The following is a 17,947-nucleotide window of genomic DNA, read 5'->3' as shown; positions in this document are numbered from 1 at the left end:
CCCACTATGCGTGAAGCTTCGGCTCGATGCGACAACTACAGCGGTGACATCCAAGATGCGACTGCAGCAGCTCTGACAGTGGCGCGCTTTTCGGGGATGCGAGGTGCTCTTGGTCGATGCGGTGCAGTGCGACGGTTCTAGCTGCGACACCCTCCTTTGGAGTTGCGACGGCAGGCACAGCAATGGCGACACGCTCCGACCTCGTTGCCAGATTCTTCTACTGATACGGTGCAGTGCAACAGCTACAGCGGCGACACCCTCCTTTGGAGTTGCGACGGCAGCAGCAGCGACAGCGACACGCTTCCTCTTTGTTGCGCCACGCTTCTCTCCGATGCGGTGCAGTGCGACAGTTCAACCGACGACACCCTCCTTCGGAGTTGCGACGGCAGGCACAGTGACGGCGACATGCTTCTTCTCGTTGAGTCGCGCTTCCATCTCCTTGCGACATGCAGTCCCTCAGAAGGCCCAAAACAGCAGCAGGCACTTCCAAAGATCTCTGGGGAGCTGTGGGTTGAAGTCTGTTGTCCCTGAGACTATAGCATGAGGCAAGCCCTTGGAGATCCTTCACAAGTTGAGAGCAAAGTATGCAAAGTTCCTTTTTCCTTCCTTTGGCAGCAAGGCAACCACTGCAGGCCAATCCCCCAAGCATCACTTCAGCTTGGGAATAGTCTCTCCTCAGTTTCTTCAGGTTCCTCTCCTCAGTAAAGGTTTCTTCTTGAAGTCCAAAGTGATCTAACTTCATGGAATCAGGGTCCCAATATTTATACCCCAAAATTCTTTGTTCTCTGAGGGGAGAGGGGCCTTTTCGTAGACCAAACCAGTTCTGAAGCACTCTGTTTACCAGGCTTCTCCTTTCCTTTCACAGTGCAGGGCAGGCCCCGCAAGATGTGGAGCCAGCATTGTGGAAGGCAGGTACAGTCCTGGAACACTTTGTAGCCTTGCAATAGTGAAAATCTAAAATGGCTGTAATTCACTATTAGGACATGCCACACACACCAGGGCTTGTCCTAGCTTATACTTAAAATGCACCCTTCCCTTGGGCCTCCCATAGGGGTGACTGATATGAAGAAAAGGGAAGGTTTAGGGACTGGCAAGTGGGTGCACTTGCCCAGTCAGCATGACAGTACCAGACTGCATGCAGGCTCTGCAATGGCAGACCTTAGACACATTTTACAAGGCTGCTTCTGTGGGCGGCACAACCAGTGCTGCAGGCCCACCAGCAGCATTTGGATTTACACGCCCTGGGCACACATTCAGTGCACTAGACTGGGGTCTGACAAGTAAACCAAATAGCCAAACATGGAACCACTGATTAGTACAATAATTTACAATAGGGAGCACTTGCACTGTGGCACTGGATAGCAATGGTGCAGTGCCCAAAGCATATAACCCCAGCAAAAATACATGAGGCAACAGCAAAAATGGAAGGGAGACCCACGCCAATGGTGCCAGGTCTAAAAGTTTGGATTAGAGTCTCATGGTCAGCTGCTACGAAGGCAGCTGAGAGATCCAAGAAAAATAGTGCAGCAACCCTTTTGTAGTCGACTGTGTTTTTAGGGTGATCCCAGATGGGGAGTAGGGCAGATTCTGTGCCTCTTCCTGGACAGAATCCTGTTTGGAAGTCGGATAGGATGGAGTTATCTTCAATGAATTGTGACATATGGGTGAATGCTGCTCTTTCTATCAGTTTGCCTTGCAAATGTCCACTTGCAATAAGTCGGTAGTTGTCAGGGTCAAGCGGGTCCAGGTTACTTTTCTTTAATAATGGGTGTATGTATGCCTAATTTAGGTCTTCTTGAAAGATTCCTGTAATTAAGGAAATATTAATGACTCTTATTACTCGTGAGACAGCAGAGGTAGTTAGAAGAATGTTCTTGAATACTTGTGGTAGACATGAGTCAAACGGGCTTCAGGCAGGCCTGTTTGCTTTGACTAGATCTGTAATTCAGTTTGTGATATGTTTGAAGGAATGGAGAGGCTGGGTTAGCCCACCCTACAAAAGTATTTTGGGAAATGGGTTGGTGGTGACGGTTTTCCTTTGTTTTGAATTGGAGTCTAACATGCCTGCTTTGGTTGTATAATGAGTTGTTAATTTGTCCATGAATTCTTAAGTAATGAAATGAGTTCTTTCTATGCATTTAGGTTAACGAAATTCTGTGAGAATTTTGTAAAATTCTTTATTTGCACATTTAGCATTTTGAAATCTACCTGAATAATATCTTTTTTTAGCCTTTTTGATAGCTAACATGTATCATCTGTTAAGTTTCTGTACGTGAAGTTTGTCTTGATTGTTCTTTGTTTTGAGCCAGGTGGGTTGCATTGTAGCAGGTGTGTCATTGGTGCTGGTATTAGCTGTATGAGGATCACAATTGTGTTGCTTTTCTATATCATATTCCTCATCCTGCAAGCTTAAAAGGCATTTTGGGTCTGTGTGTATAGGAGATGGAGGTGGTGTTTGAGAGTGAGTTGGTGAGCTCTGTTGTTTTTGTAGATTAGCCTTGTGCAATAGACTTCGAGATGCAAAGAGAGATGCAAAGAGAGTGGCATGCTGTTTATTTTCTTTGCGACTGTAGAAGGTGTACGAGTTAGGGGTGGTGGTGCCTCAAGTGGATAATGTTGTGAGGCTCTGAATTGTGCAATGGATGAGAGGCATTTAAATGAGAATTGTTGTGTTGGTGTATTTGTGTTAAGTGTGAGGGAAGAGAGAAAGGATGGCAGTAAAGAGAGTTTACTATGTGTAATATTTGTATAATCAGGAGGGTTGGAGTTAGTGTGTGTTACTAGTTTGTGGTGTAAAGCGTTATGCAATAGTGTGTGTGTGTGTTATTCTGTTTTGCATTTTATGTGTTGTTTTTGTGGAGTAGTGAGAGTAGATGATGATATGGGGTTTTCTAAGAAGAATTTGTATGTAAAGTATCGTTGGTGAGTGGGGTGGTTGTGTGTTTGGGAAAAGAGTATATGACATGAGTGTTTGTGTTAGATTTGATAGCTGGAAGAAGTAATGTGTGCTGGAGTGGAGTGCAAGGATTGATTTGTTGTGTTTTTTGGTAAAAAGAAAAGTGTGGTTTTGATGGATAAAATGAGTATGGGTTTGGTAGTGACAGAAATTGTTCTGTTAGGAGCAAGTAGAGGGTACAGCTGGTGCTTTGTATGAACAGGGAGTGTGTCTTGATGGATTATGTATAATGTGGCTTGGTGTTGTATTGGTGATGTGTGGATTTGTTAGTGGTATAAGCCACAGTGGTGTATTGTGTGAGAGTGAATGTACCATTGTGTGGCAAGTGAGGAAGAAGGGTGTATATGTGTGGGTTGCGACTTTGTAGTGATTTTCGACACAATTAAAAGTGGTTAGGGTTTGTTTGTAGTATGAGTCAAGTGCAATTGCTGTGAGTGTGTTAATATGTTTGTGGATGGGTTAAGGTTGGAGCTGGTGAATGGAAAAAAGGACGCAATTTCTGACCCTCGGCCTGAACGGTACCAAAAAGGCCTTAGCCTCAACTCCTGGGCTGAGACTCACTAGGAGGGGGCCTTGGTGTTAATACCATCTCCCTCCCGACTATTCTTTTAATAACTGCTGCATCAGATGCCAGGATCACTCCATCCCTGGAGAATTCTTCTCAACCAGCAGGAACTAGAGTTTAGTGCAAGGCTTACTGTGCACCAGCAGGAGGTGCACCACAGTGCACCATGAGAGAAGAGCTAAGAGTAGCACAGATGTGGTGCCTTGAGCGACAGCAAAGTACTGAGATTCAGTACAGATTTGGATATTATCACATAAACAAGGCTGTACAACCTCTGGGTTACTGGTTAGCAATAGCATCTGGGTCAGGCTGGTAGAATGAGTGCCACTGAGTGGAGCAATAATCATATGTTATGTACATCACTGGGAATACCTTGGTAATTATTACCATTCATTTTATTACTGTTCTTTTTGGTTTTGTTCTTGCTGTCGATGATGTTATTCAATTATTATTATTATTGTTGTCATTTTTTATGAGTTGCAAGGAAAGTGGTATTTGTTACCCTCATTTTTAGTCTTACTAATTTTAAATATTTTCTTCTGACTTTCAGATTGTCGAGATTCTTTTCCCATTCGTGGAAGGGATCTTTGCCCTGTGGATTTTGCAGTACTTCCATACACTGGATTCCTTATCAGAGGTATGGGGACAGTTTAGCTTGTTTTGTCCATGCTCTAGAGACGTCTAGTTCTGTGCTGGTTTTTACAATTACTATATGTGACATGTTGCCAACAAACAGCAACACCTAATTACTGTTTGTCAACGATAACAGCTAGCCTGTTTATATGTCCATTTATTTATTTAACTTGTTTATATTGGGTTTTAGATGCTTCACAATAACCCCTTCGCTGCTACGCCTTTCCCTTACCCTGTCCTCTCCCCCGTGTTAGGCCTTTTTTGCTATTTGGGGTAGTTCTCACTTAGGCCCCTGTAACTTTTTGTCCACATAAGGTATCCACGCCACATTTACATCCTTTTCTTCCAAAACTCTGCGAATTCTAAAGGTATTCAGGGTTTTTGTATTCCCCCGGCGTGGACCCCAGAAATTAGCCAAAATACAGCTATTTTGCAGAAGAAAGTGTCTATTTTTTCCCTGCAAATGACAGCAACAGACGGTTTATGGTGCTGAAATCACCATCTTCTCAGCTTTCAGGGACAGGCAGACTTTTGTCAGAAAACCAACATTTTCTACAGAGCTTTGGAATTTTACTGGACATAGCCTATTTTTGCAATTCTTTTGTGCTTTCAACCTCCTTCCAGTTAGTGGTAGAAATGGGTGTGAAAGCAATAATGGATCCTGGAAAGCTAAACATTTCTAAAAGCAGACACATTTCTGAATTCAGCAAAGGGTCATTTGTGTAGATCCTTCAAGGTTTTTTTTATGAAAATCTACAGTTGAAAATAAAAAATATTGAAATTGAATTGGAAAAAAACAGCCATTTGTGTCAACGTTTTCACCTGTAACTTCTTCTAACTATGACAGACATTTCAAAGCAATATACGGTTACATCCACTGGAGCCTTTTGGTTATGGGGATTTATAGGACTTGTAGGTTCACCAAGAACCCGCGGAACCCAGAGCCAATAACTGAGCTGCATCTTGCAATGGTTTTTCATTGTGTACCGGCATATAGCAACTTATTTGGTAAAATGTAAAGAGTGAAAAATAGGTACCTAGAAAGCTATATATTTCCGAAATAGGAACAAAATATAGAGTGTAGAACTAGTGGTTATTTTCATATCTACAAAATTGTGGTTACTCATACAAGCATGTGAATTAAAGTTCATTTTTCAAAATGACTTCCTTTTTTTACAACTTGTCTTACATTTGCTCCTCAATGTCTTCAATTAAAATGGTACCTCACTTGTGTGGTTAGGCCTAGTGCCCACAACAGATAATGGCCCAAAACACAATGTGGACACTACATTTTTCCAGTGAAAACTGGGCCGTTTTTCAAGACGTGCCTAGCTGTGGAATTTGGACCGTAGCTCTGCCGGCACCTGAGGAAATCTACCAAACCTATATATTTTTGAAAACCAGACACTAGGAATCTTGTGACTTGTGTTGCTCTCACCAGGTTCTGTTACCCAGAACACCTTGCAAACCTCAAACTTTGTCAAAAATCACATTTTCCTCATATTTCTGTGATGGAAAGTATTGGAACCTGTGTGGATCCACAAACTTCCACCCACCCAGGATTTCCCAGAGTCTCCAGATAAAACCCGTACCTCATTTGTGTGGGTAGGCCTAATGCCCATGGCAGGAAACGGCCCAAAAGGCAACGTGGACACATCACATTTTTCCAGTGAAAACTGACCCTTTTATTTTGCAATGTGATTAGCAGTGGATTTTGAACACTAGCTCAGGGGGCACCTTGGGAAGCCTAGCAAACCTATACATTTTTAAAAAGTAGAGACCCAGGAAAATCCAGGATGGGGGTGACTTGTGTGCCTCTCACCAGGTTCTGTTACCCAGAATCTCTAGCAAACCTCAAACTTTGTAAAATAAAATTTAAAAAAAACTCATTTTCCTTACATTTCTGGAATCTGTAGTGAGCCACAAACTTTCAAAAAGGGTATCTCACTTGTATGTATAGGCCTAGTGCCCACAACAGGAAACAGCCCAGTACACAACGTAGACACACTAGATTTTTCCGGTGAAAACTGACACTTTTTTTCACAATGTGCCTAGCTGTGGATTTTGGACACAAGCTCTACCGGCACCTGAGGAAATCTACCAAACCTATACATTTTTGAAAAACTAGACACCTAGGGAAATCCAGGATGTGTGGCTCTCACCAGCTTCTGTAACCAAGAATACCTTGCAAACCTCAAACTTTATCAAAAAACACAATTTCCTCATATTTCTGTGATGGAAAGTTTTGGAATCTGTGTAGATCCACAAACGTTCACCCACCCACAATTTCCTCGAGTCTCCAGATAAAAATAGTACTTCATTTGTGTGGGTAGGCCTAGTGCCTGTGGCAGCAAACGGCCCAAAATGCAACTTGGACACATCACATTTTCCAGTGAAAACTGACCCTTTTTTTCTGCAAGGTGCCTAGCTGTGGATTTTGAATCCTGCCTCAGCCGGCACCTTTGGAAGCCTAGCAAACCTATACATTTTTAAAAGATAGACACCCAGGGAAATCCAGGATGGGGGTAACTTGGGTGACTCTCACCAGTTTCTTTTACCCATAATCTCTTGCAAACCAACCTCAAACTTTGTAAAAAAAAACATATTTTCTTTACATATCTGTGATGGAAAGTTCTGGAATCTGCAGGGAGCCACAAAATTTCACCCTCCAGCATTCCCCAAAGTCTCTCTCTATAAAAAGGGCACCTCATTTATGTGGGTAGGCCTAACAACCAGGTCAGGAGTTGGCCCAAAATACACACATCAAATTCTTCCACTTAAAACTGACCTTTTTTTGCAATGTGCCTTTTGAACCCTAGCTCAGCCGGCACCTAGTTAAAGCTGGTAAACATATACATTTTTAAAAACTAGACACCCAGGGGAATCCAGCATGTTGTGACGTGTGTGTCTCTCACCAGGTACTCTTAAAACCTTCAGCGCGGCGCGAATTTTCGCGCTGTGCTGAAGGTTCTAAGAAACGGGCGTGGCCGTGACGGAACGGTTCCGTCATAAGCACAGCCCAACCGGCGCTCGTGACGGAACCGTTCCGTCACTAGCATCGAAAGGGTTAAACAGAATGCATTGTAATCCTCAAACTTTGTAAAATAAAAACACATTTTCCTCACATGTCTGGAATCTGTTTGAAGCCACAAACTTCCACACACCCATCATTCCTCAAAATCTCCCAATAAAAATGGTACCTAACTCGTAAGGGTAGACCTAGTGCCTGGAACAGGAAATGGTCCAAAACGCAATGTGGACACGTCACATTTTTTCAGTGAAAACTGGCCCTTTTTTTGCAATATGCCTAGCTGTATATTTTTAACCCTAGCTCAGCCGGCACCACCAGGTCAGGAATCGGCCCGAAATGCAAAAGGCATACATCAAATTCTTCCACTGAAAACTGCCTTTTTTTTTGCAATGTGCCTATCTGTGGATTTTGAACCCTAGCTCAGCCGGCACCTAGGGAAACCTAGTAAACATATATATGTTTTAAAACTAGATACCAAGGGTAATCCAGGATGGTGTGACTTGTGTGTCTCTCACCAGGTTCTGTTACCTCAAACGTTGTTAAAAAAAACATATTTTCTTCACATTTCTATGATGCAAAGGTCTGGAACCTGCGTGAATCCACAAACTCACTTAATAGGGTGGGCCAAGTGCCCGTGGCAGGGAAGAGGCCAAAATATATTGTGGAGACATCAGAATTACCTATCACAAAACGACCTGCTTTGCGAGGGGTGGGTCACCTGGGTTTTTGGCCCGGCCTCGGAGGCCATCTTGAAAAACCTCCCAAACCCAGACATTTCTGAAAATTAGACACCCTGGGGAGTCCAGGGAAGTATAGCTTTTGTGGGCCCTCCAACATTTTCCTACCCCATATCCCCTGCAAACCTCAAATTTTGCTGAAAAAAAATCACTTTTGTCTCACGTTCCTTTGTAAGCAAATTGTGGGATCATCGGGCTGCCACAAATTTCCTACCAACCAGTGTTCCTCCAGGTCTCCCGATAAAAATGGTACTTCACTTGAGTGCCCACAGCAGGTTTCCTTAGAAACCCTAAAAATACCCCTGTACCCCAAAACCCAAACCTAGCCTTGAACCCTATAAATACCCCTGTACCTCAAAACCCAAACCTACCCCTGAACCCTAAAATACCCCGTACCCCAAAACCCAAACCTAGCCCTGAACCCTAAAACTACCCCTGTACCCCATAACCCAAAACTATATCTGAACCCTTAAAATACCCAAACACCCCAAAACATATACCTCAGTACCCCAAAACATATACCCATATACCCATACTTACCTTATCCAACCATTAAATAAAAACATGCTTTTACCATCCATGCATTTACAACAATTTTTTTTGTAAATGTATGCGTGGTAAAAGCATATAAAATGCAATGCCATGCATTATAATGGCATTGCGGAGTCATGGTACTTAGGTAATGAAAGTGTGTGGAGTGATGGTATGCGGAAAGAAAGTTGCGGAATAATGGTTGTTTACCCTCCCCCGCTAAGTACATTGGTGGCACGGTGGCCCACATCTCCAGAAACATACTCATATTTTTTCACCACCCATTTGAAAAATGCACAGATCTCTCTCATTGATGGCCAGCACCGACATACATTTTTAGACACACCTCCCGACACAAGTTCTAGACTTGCGAACTTTAGAGCTGGGGAGCAACGTTCGAATCTCGGCATCAGCTCAACATCCTGTGATTCCAGGCAAATCGCATTGTCTCCCCGTGCCTACCACAAATTAATGTGTTCTTCTGCAATGTAAATTGTGCTCATGCCATGTTGTCAAGTTTGCACTATATAATATTGCAAGGAAAAATAAAGTAGGGAAACTTGAGTTCACACACTACTGAACGCGCACTCTTAAGTGCATCAGCAGTGCACTGTGAATCAGAGCATTTCACAGGCCTTTCACAGATAATAAATGCTATCAAAACGAAATCCTACAAAACAATATACTACTGGCCGGCAGCAATTGCTACCCAGACAACGTCGCAACGGGCTGCTAGTATATATATTTTTGAAAACACATCTAAGTATGTGGATCACTACTTACAGGAACACATGACTGCATTGCCGACATACTGAAGAGACACCAAAGACTTCTTTTGCAAATTAGATTCCATTACTTGGTCAGAAGATTACCTCCTTATGACACTTGATATCTGTTCCCTCTATACAAGTATCAAACACGAAGATGGGTTAACCGCAACTGAACATTTTTTGCAAAATAGATGCATTTCTTTATATAATCACAACAAAATGTTACTCAGTATGATGCGTTTGTGTCTGTTTAACAATCTATTCTTGTTTGTTGGGAAAGTTTTTAAACAGCGACAAGGTGTCGCCATGGGTGCATGCTTCTCCCCCAGCTACGCGTGTTTACACGTGGGCTGGTGGGAGGAGCATATACTCATGGGGCGGCATAGAAACTTGGCAGAAAATCATCTGATCCACATATGGAGGTATATTGATGATATATTTATTGTTTGGAAAGGGAGTGAATTTGATGCACAGGCATTTTTCAATACCATCAACGACAATGACCTTAATTTGCAGTTCACCGCACATATAGATCAACACAAAGTTAACTTTTTAGACATCTCAGTAATCATTGAGGACAATAAGATCACAACCCAGCTATATCGCAAACCAACAGCAGGAAATTCCTTGCTGCATGTTTCAAGCTTTCACCCACAGCATACCACCACAAGCTTGCCTTACGGTGAGTTTCTAAGAATACGGAGAGCCTGTAGCACGCCTTCAGCTATAGTGGCAGCACAACAAGCAGCCAGGAGCAGACTCTTACAACGAGGCTATCCAGCTAAGTTGTTAGATTCTGCACTAGCCAAGGCCAATTCTAGGGATAGAAAAGAACTACTAGAAACACCACTAGGTAGGAGCACGACAGAAGGAGTAATACAGCCTGGAGACAGACTGAATCCAGAGGCCTGTGCCAGCACGACAGTACCATGTAGGTTTATATCCACTTACAATAGACAAGCTAAGGCGATAAAGGGCATCATTAATGCCCAATGGCCTATTGTACTTACAGACACCGTAGTGGCCCAAGCATTACCCATAAGACCTAACCACACGTACAGAAAGTCTCGGTCTATGCGTAACGACCTTGTAAGAACTAGCCCAGAGTTGGATATAAACAAAAATTGGCTCACAGCTAGCCTGGGTTTCCATAAATGCAGCACATGTTGTGCTTGCAAGTTCGGCATTAACACCAAGTCGTACACCACTGGCTTCTCAGATGTCTCGGTGAAATTAAAAGGACATTATACATGCTGCACAGATCACGCGGTATATGTGTTACAATGTGGCTGCGGACTTCGCTACGTAGGGAGCACAAAGCTACCAGTCTACCAACGAATATTACAGCACTTTCGGGCAACTGTAAATTCGGACAGTACATACACGGTGGCCCGCCACATAAATGAATAGCACGCAAGTAATCTTAACATGCTCCAATATTTAGTCATTGACAGTGTCCCTTTTAATAAACAAGGTGGTGACCACGAGAAGAGATCGCGAGAACTTGAGACCAAGTATATACTCAAGCTTAATTCAAAAACTCCCAATGGATTAAATATCTGTGAAGATATACATCATTTCCTTTAGAGTTGCATTTGCAGCTCAAGATAGGTAATGGCAGTATATGGAATCAGACAATATCTTCACGCACTTTTGAAAATTCATGTCCTCGAAGTTGCCTAAATGTAATCTGTAAGATTAATTATAGAGTTCTTCATTGACCCCGAGCAGACCGCCTTTTGGGTTTCTTCCTGTCCCTTGATCAAACTTTTCATTATATTTTTCTTGTTGATTGTCTTTAGTGTTTCTATATATGTCGTTTTCACTCACCTTTTATGTGTGACCCGATATATCGACTTAAATATGAGGAAAGAACAATTCCTCAGGCAATGAGAGTCCATAGGTCCATGTGGTGAGTTACACTTTAGGAATACTGATTCAGACCAAACCTTCTCCGTAAGCACAACTAAGTGTGTAATATACACTTGTTGGTTTAAAATGAATAACTTTTAAAACTACACCTTTTTGCACGGAACCTTCACTTTGAACATACTATTTGTCTGATACTGCGGTAATATTGTTAGTTTTTAGGCATTACCAGGTTGTGGGTCACCAATAGGTACTCAATATTTAGACTAGAGATTTATACCCGGTTAATACGAAGTTATAATTACAAGATTGAATATCCAGGTTGCATTTTCAAGATTTTTTGCATTTGTGCATAGAATTGTTTTTGAGTTTATGTTTAATTACATTCAAGCAATCCTGCTTCCTGCTTTGCTAACACATAACATCTAGTCAATCATTTAACAATATCATCATTATTATTATTATTATTTTGGTTTACCCTACAGCCTGATTATAGTTGTATTTGTACAAGAAAAAAACATTCTGCTTTGCAATCAACATAAAGTTCAAAACTAAGATGAGCTTTTAATGTTAAAGGCATCCAAATCTACAATGTAAGAAAAACGTTTATTTGTAGTTTTTTATGCGCAGTATGTCTTCACTTTTTATTGTATGTGTAGTTTCAACAATCACGTGATCACCCACACCAATGTATTTAAATGTAGTTGTTTGAGCAGTCAAGGTATGTGAGCAAGGCTACACGTTAGCCGAAATGCGTCATCCTGTCTGACAACATCTCGCACCTGGTTAAATAAAAGTCACTGCAGCCAGCAGTGAGAAAGTTATTCTGGAGTCCGTGTTTTTCTCCTTGGGGTGGATCGAAGCACCGGAGCGGTAATTGTATATATATATATATATATATATATATATATATATATATATATATATATATATATATATGCGGTCGCCAGTAGGTAGTTATAGTTAGAACCTAGTTTCCATCAGAAAAGCGTTTTTTGATTTGTAAATAACTTTGGCTTCATTTGACAAATCTTTGCAAAATTCTCCCCCAAAAACGTCTATCCGGGTCAGCTCCTTTCCTGAAAGTTTGGGTGTGATTTGTCAAGCGGGGCTGAGAAAAAAGGGAGGTCACAAAACGTGTTTTTCATGTGTTAATTTCGAGACAGGCTACAGCCCGAACTGCTGAATGGAATTACTCCAAATTTGGCAAAAAAAGTAGTGCTTAATTCAGAAAGCAACTTTTTTTTTTAAAATGGTGTAAATCCGTTTAGTAGTGGCTGAGAAATGTGCATTTATTTTTCTTTTTCAGACATTTACTGAGAGAGCAGGAGCGAGAAAATCACACAAGCGGAAATAAGAAGGAAGAGAAAAACATAGCTAAGGGAGAAAGAAGGGACAGGAAAAAGTGAGATACTGGTCAGGAAAGAGTGAGATACGGGGAGCCGATTAGAGACCTGATGTGAATTCCTGGACTACAGAGCCTTGGGACTTGGCACGCTGACATTCAATTGCTCCTATATTGGTGTTTTCCAAGATGCTGCAGGCAATGTTGGTTTTCACATCAGGGAGAAAGTCAAACCCGGCCCAGCAGTAAAAACAGGTGCACGCACTGACCAGATCTTCAGGCACTGCCTGATTGTCACACTTTTTTTAGGAGATGTCTGTGTTGCTTCAAATAACACTGACCTAATAGGTCACAGCGAGCCTTGAACACCTGGAAAACCAAAGACTCAACAAAAAGTCCATCAGTTTCTCATGATCTTCATGACTAAGCATTCATGTAGCATTCATGAAGCATTCATGTAGCAGCCTGTAGAGGGGTTTTATTCAGACATCATCGGAAGGAAGGTCTGAGCCAACATTGCCTATTTCTGGAAATCTGCTTTGTTTTCCCGCTTGCAAGTCTGTAACAGTGGTGGAGACTGATTAGCATCTTGCAATGACCCCCCATGTACTGACGTCATGTGTAATATCCCACATATAAATGGAAATGGTCATAGTTTACAGTGAAACCTCCACTCATAAGAATATAACTATACCTGTGTATATTTATAGCTGAATCATGTGAACACAAAAAGCGTTGATTTGCATTAGTGAGGCTACATTTCAATCATAATCAGTGCATTTATAAACAGTCATCAACCATCATCAAAAATCCTTTATTCGACTGTCAGAAAAGCAGTCATAAAAGCACATAAGTACATTGTTATACAATTCATTCAAGATTTTTATAAACATTTTTAAAAGTAGGCAATTCGCGAGAGAGTTAAAATTGCAGTAGACCAGTATAAATAAATGTGCCTATTCAAGACATGATTTCATGTTTAGTGCAAGTCATCTTGGAATCATCCTTCCATACTTAATCTGAACTTCCGGGCTGTTTTTAAAAACTTACAGATAAAAAAGGTACTGTCGTCATGCAACATCTGAAGATATAAAAGTGCAGGCTTAATCTGTACAAAGTTCAACTTTTTAAGCAAAGGTTTTAAAAACAATTGTCTTGGACTCGAATAATAAGGACACAAGAATAAAAAGTGAGCCAAGTCTTGCGGAGACAGGTTGTCGCAGCCGCAAGCTGGCAGCACTTGACCTCTATGTGCTCCACTCCGCACAGCTAAAAGCAAGTGGTAGAGACCAAATCGGAATCTGCTCAACAGAAAGCGGTCGTATCTAGAAATGTTCCATGATAAATATGGTTCACAGGACACACAGGTCTTTGTTAGTGTGTGGTTCCTAACGCTGGACTTCTTCATCTCGGTGTCTTCCCTGACAAGTTGTCATTTTAACAAGAAAGTGTTTTTTACAAAATCAACATAATTTTTTGTGGTATGTTGGGGTGTTAGATATAAATCCAATCTACCCAGGTCTTTGCAACAGTTTCTAATATAATTCATCCAGGGTATCTTAAGATGTCCTTCCCAGGTAAGGGCTTCAGCGAGGATGCTATGTGTCAGTGGTATAGATGCATTGCGCCAACAGTTTAACCAGCAGAGCAGGGGGTTTGCAGCAATTTTGTCTCCTAGGTACGGTGTGCCCAGTTCCTCATGTACAGAGAAATTGGCGGTGCTTTTAGGTAAGCTCAGGACCTGTTTCAAAAAATTATTTTCTAGTGTTACCAGAGCTTCTACTGATGAGAAACCCCACAGCTCACTTCCATAACATGCCACCGCGACGCTTTTTGCCTGATATAGTTTCATAATGTCGGTCACCGGGGTGTTACCTAATTTGCGTGCAAAGTCCAATATTCCAAAAATTGGTTCGTAGTAACTCGCCTTTCTTTTTGTTTATAGCAGGGCCCCATGAAAGTTTGTGGTCAAATAGTACTCCTAAATATGAAAATGTTTTTGTTAGCGGTATACTTTCCCCATTGACTAAGAAGGGGTATCGTTTTTTGGGGGTTTTTCCAACCGTCATAATAAAAGATTTAGAGTTGTTAATATTCAGATCACGTGAGGACATGAATTGGAAGAAAGAATCCAACAACTTTTGAAGTCCTAATGCGGTTCTGGATATCAAAACGGCGTCGTCCGCATATAGCAGGACCGGCACCCCTGTTTTCCCAATACGAGGGTAGTCTGTGTCAGTTTTTACCAGATAATCCTCGAGTCCATTAATGTACAAATTAAAAAGGAAAGGTGCTAAAATACAGCCCTGTCTGACGCCCCGGTTAATATTAAAATCTCTCGTTACTTTCAAGTCTTTTGTGTACCGTACATTAGCACGTGTATCGTTATGTAGGTCGGCCAGGAAATTGATTAGATTATTTTCGACGCCCATGTTTTGCAAGATTTCCCATAGTTTGCTCCTATCAACACAGTCAAAGGCCGAAGAAAGGTCCATAAAGGCCATATACAATGTTCCATCTCTTGCTTGGGTGTATTTACCACTTATTAGGTATAGATTCAGACACTGTGTAGTTGTTGCATGTCCTGGTCTGAATCCATACTGTACAGGGGTCATAATGTTGTTTTGTTTAGCCCAAGCATTCAGCCGGTTTAGGAGTACCCCTCCCACTACCTTCGCAACAGAGTTTATCAGGGAGATTGGTCTATAGCAAACTGCTTTTGTTCTGTCGCCCTTTTTGTATACCGGGACGATAGTGGATGCTCCCCAGGATTTAGGGGCTCCCACTTCAACCCCGGCGTTAATGACAGATGTAAGAATTGGAGCCCATAAGGTGATGTTGGATTTATATAGGTCTGGTGGAAGACCGTCAGGGCCCGGGGCTTTGTTGCTAGAGAGACCAAGAATCCCTAGTTCAATTTCTTTAGTAGAAAAATGTAGAGGGCTGCTTTCGGGGAGATGAGGTAATTTTATTGACTGTGGAGCTTCGCTCTTAAAGATAGATCCAAAATGGGTGATCCAGTCATTCTCTGGTATGACTGTGCCGAGACTCTCAGCGGTCGGGTCGTCAAAAAGAGGTTTATTAATTATTTTCCAGAACTTTGAGCTGTTGCCCAAAATTGAGGGGTCGAGCAAAGATTCCCATGTTTTAGTTTTTATAGATTTTTTGCATGAAGCAAGTGCATTTTTGTAATCTGCTCGAAGGGCCTTTACCAGTGCTAGATCTCTCGGTTTGCTTTTAAGAGCAGCCTTTAATTTGCGGTTAGCAGAAGAACAGGCATGATCAAACCATCGTGGGTGTTGAGCAGTTGTTCCCTTGGCAGTTACAGTCAAAAATTTCTCTATCCTTCTGGACACCACTGCAAAGGCGGATAGAACGCATTCAGGTGAAGCAGAGTCTGTGGCACAGAGCTTAAGTTCAGGTTCACAGTCTTTGGCAACAGTCTCATACAGTTTGTCACTATTTACCAGATTCCATTTCAAGCGGCGGTTGTTATTAGCCGACTTAAGTACCCCTGGATCCTTGATATTATTTTGGAGTACGAAAGAGTCGCATTGTAGCTCGAGATGTAAGGGATTGTGGTCACTGTAAATGCTCACAAGGATATCGAACTTTAGAACCTGTTGGGCCACACCGGCAGAAAGAAGGATGTGATCTATGATGGACCCTGACTCAGATCCTTTATAGGTGGGATTTTCAAAGGTAAAGGAGTCCTCTTTCAGAGATAGTGCCATGGTCATATTCGTGGAATCCATTAAAGTGTTCAATTTTGATCCACGATGGCAGTGTGTGAAGTGGGGGCCTGTTTTAAGTCCACAACCCAACGATCCCAGGGTTGTCAGCAGAGGGTTACCGCAAATATGCGTATTGAAGTCGCCGAGGAGTATTTTGTCCTGTGGCAGTTTTGTCCAATTTTCAGCTAGACAATTTACAAGGTTGTCGATGTTACAGTCACTTGGATTTGCGACAGAATTATAGAAATTAATCAGAGTAATGACTTTTTTTCCCCTTCTGAGTGTCAGGATCTGGATACTCCTGCTATCCAACTGCACATGATTAATCTGCATTTTAAGGGACAGACTGATGAATATTGCCAGGCCCCCCTTTGCCCTGCCACTAGGTGAAGGGGATGCGTGGACGAAAAAACTTTGAAATCCCTCAATGAAGGTGTTGCCATTTATCAACCAGGTTTCCTGGAAACACAGGATGGTGTACTTCTTAACAAAGGCCACCCATAATGGGTCATTGATTTTAGAGGCCAATCCGGCAATGTTCCAAGACAGTATTTTGATTGGGTTGGTAATAACATGCTCTGATTTGAGTTCTGAATTTATGTTGAAGAGGGAGCGCGGTTCTGGGATGGTCCCTGTCACATGCTTAGACCTTGAGTTCTCAAGTGATGAGTAAGGTTGTAAAGCTATGGTTTTAGATTGACTACTTACTTCGTTCACTGACGGGGCGTGAGCTTGGTTTGCTCGGGGGCTGACTGTGTAGCTCGATATCGTCGTGGAGGTGGTATTTGCTAAGCAGACTACATGGGAGGTGGATGTTTTTACTGCGTTAGTCTTGCTTTCTGAGGGATTCCTTGCCTTATCGGTAAATGTATCAAGGAATGGGTCAGATGACAGTCAGTCAACCTCGTCCAATTGGTCGTGGTTGTAGAGAACATCGTATCTGTTGGCAGTAGGAAACCCGTATTCATTAAATTGTACAGTAGCAGGGTTATAGGCGCGGTAAAAACCGTGCCCTTGCCGTTCAACTGTTTCAATTGGTTGGTGGTTGTATACTTTGATTCCCCATGGGTGAGTGTATGGGTGGGGATCTAAACCCATTGGAATATCAAATCGGGGTAAGGCAGGGGCCAGCCAGGGTTGGAAATTTGGCTGTGTCATATAGCGTCCTTCTTGGGTGTAGTTATATTTGGTTTTATTCCTACGTGTGTCTAAGCGGGCTGGATAGAAATAGCTTAATCCCATAGTCCTAATCAAGCTGTTTGTCCCCGGGCTCCTCCAATCTGCAATGAATTTTGCCGGTCCTAGATGTTTAAAGGTGACCACAATACAGTCACCCTCTGTGGATTTGAAACGAGTGCCCACCCACTCTACTCTTTTGACTTGGTGTATAGTACCTATTATATTTTGAGGGAGGGGCCTATGTGTAGAAAGCCATTGCATTACTTTGTTCCTCAATTCCTCCCGCGTTTCCTCCCTGTTATCGTCGACTTTGGGCACCCCAATCATGACTATCGTATAGGGGTTGGCCTGAGGGGGTAGGTTGATATGTGATAGTGAGCTTGTTGCGATAGGTTTAGTAGGATAAGCTCCTATTTCGTTAGATTGAGTGTTAATTTTAGGAGAGGCCGTGCGATTTTTGTTCTTTGGTGCACCTGTATTTGTGTTAGGTGGATGTCCCTCTGTAGCCCACTCACTGTCATCGTCATCCTCATCTATTTGGTTATTTGGTTTATTGGATGTAGGAGTTGTTGTATTCACAGTGAGGTTGGGGACTGT

General features: G+C 42.2%; 1 protein-coding gene across 1 annotated transcript in view; it reads left to right on the top strand.

Annotated features, from left to right (window-relative positions):
• The window catches only part of LOC147701192 (uncharacterized), a 339,006-nt gene that overhangs the window by 285,799 nt on the left and 35,260 nt on the right, over window positions 1-17,947 (top strand). Inside the window, exon 19 of the mRNA XM_086929317.1 lies at window positions 4,072-4,158. Within this exon, the coding sequence (XP_086785443.1) occupies window positions 4,072-4,158 (87 nt within the window). The remainder of the gene's footprint in view (window positions 1-4,071; window positions 4,159-17,947) is intronic.

This window comes from Lissotriton vulgaris, chromosome 7, assembly GCF_964263255.1.
Source record: "Lissotriton vulgaris chromosome 7, aLisVul1.2, whole genome shotgun sequence".
In the NCBI taxonomy this organism is placed as follows: Eukaryota; Metazoa; Chordata; class Amphibia; order Caudata; family Salamandridae; genus Lissotriton; species Lissotriton vulgaris.
Note: the sequence above shows the minus strand (reverse complement) of the source record. Positions and strands in the feature narration are given on the sequence as shown.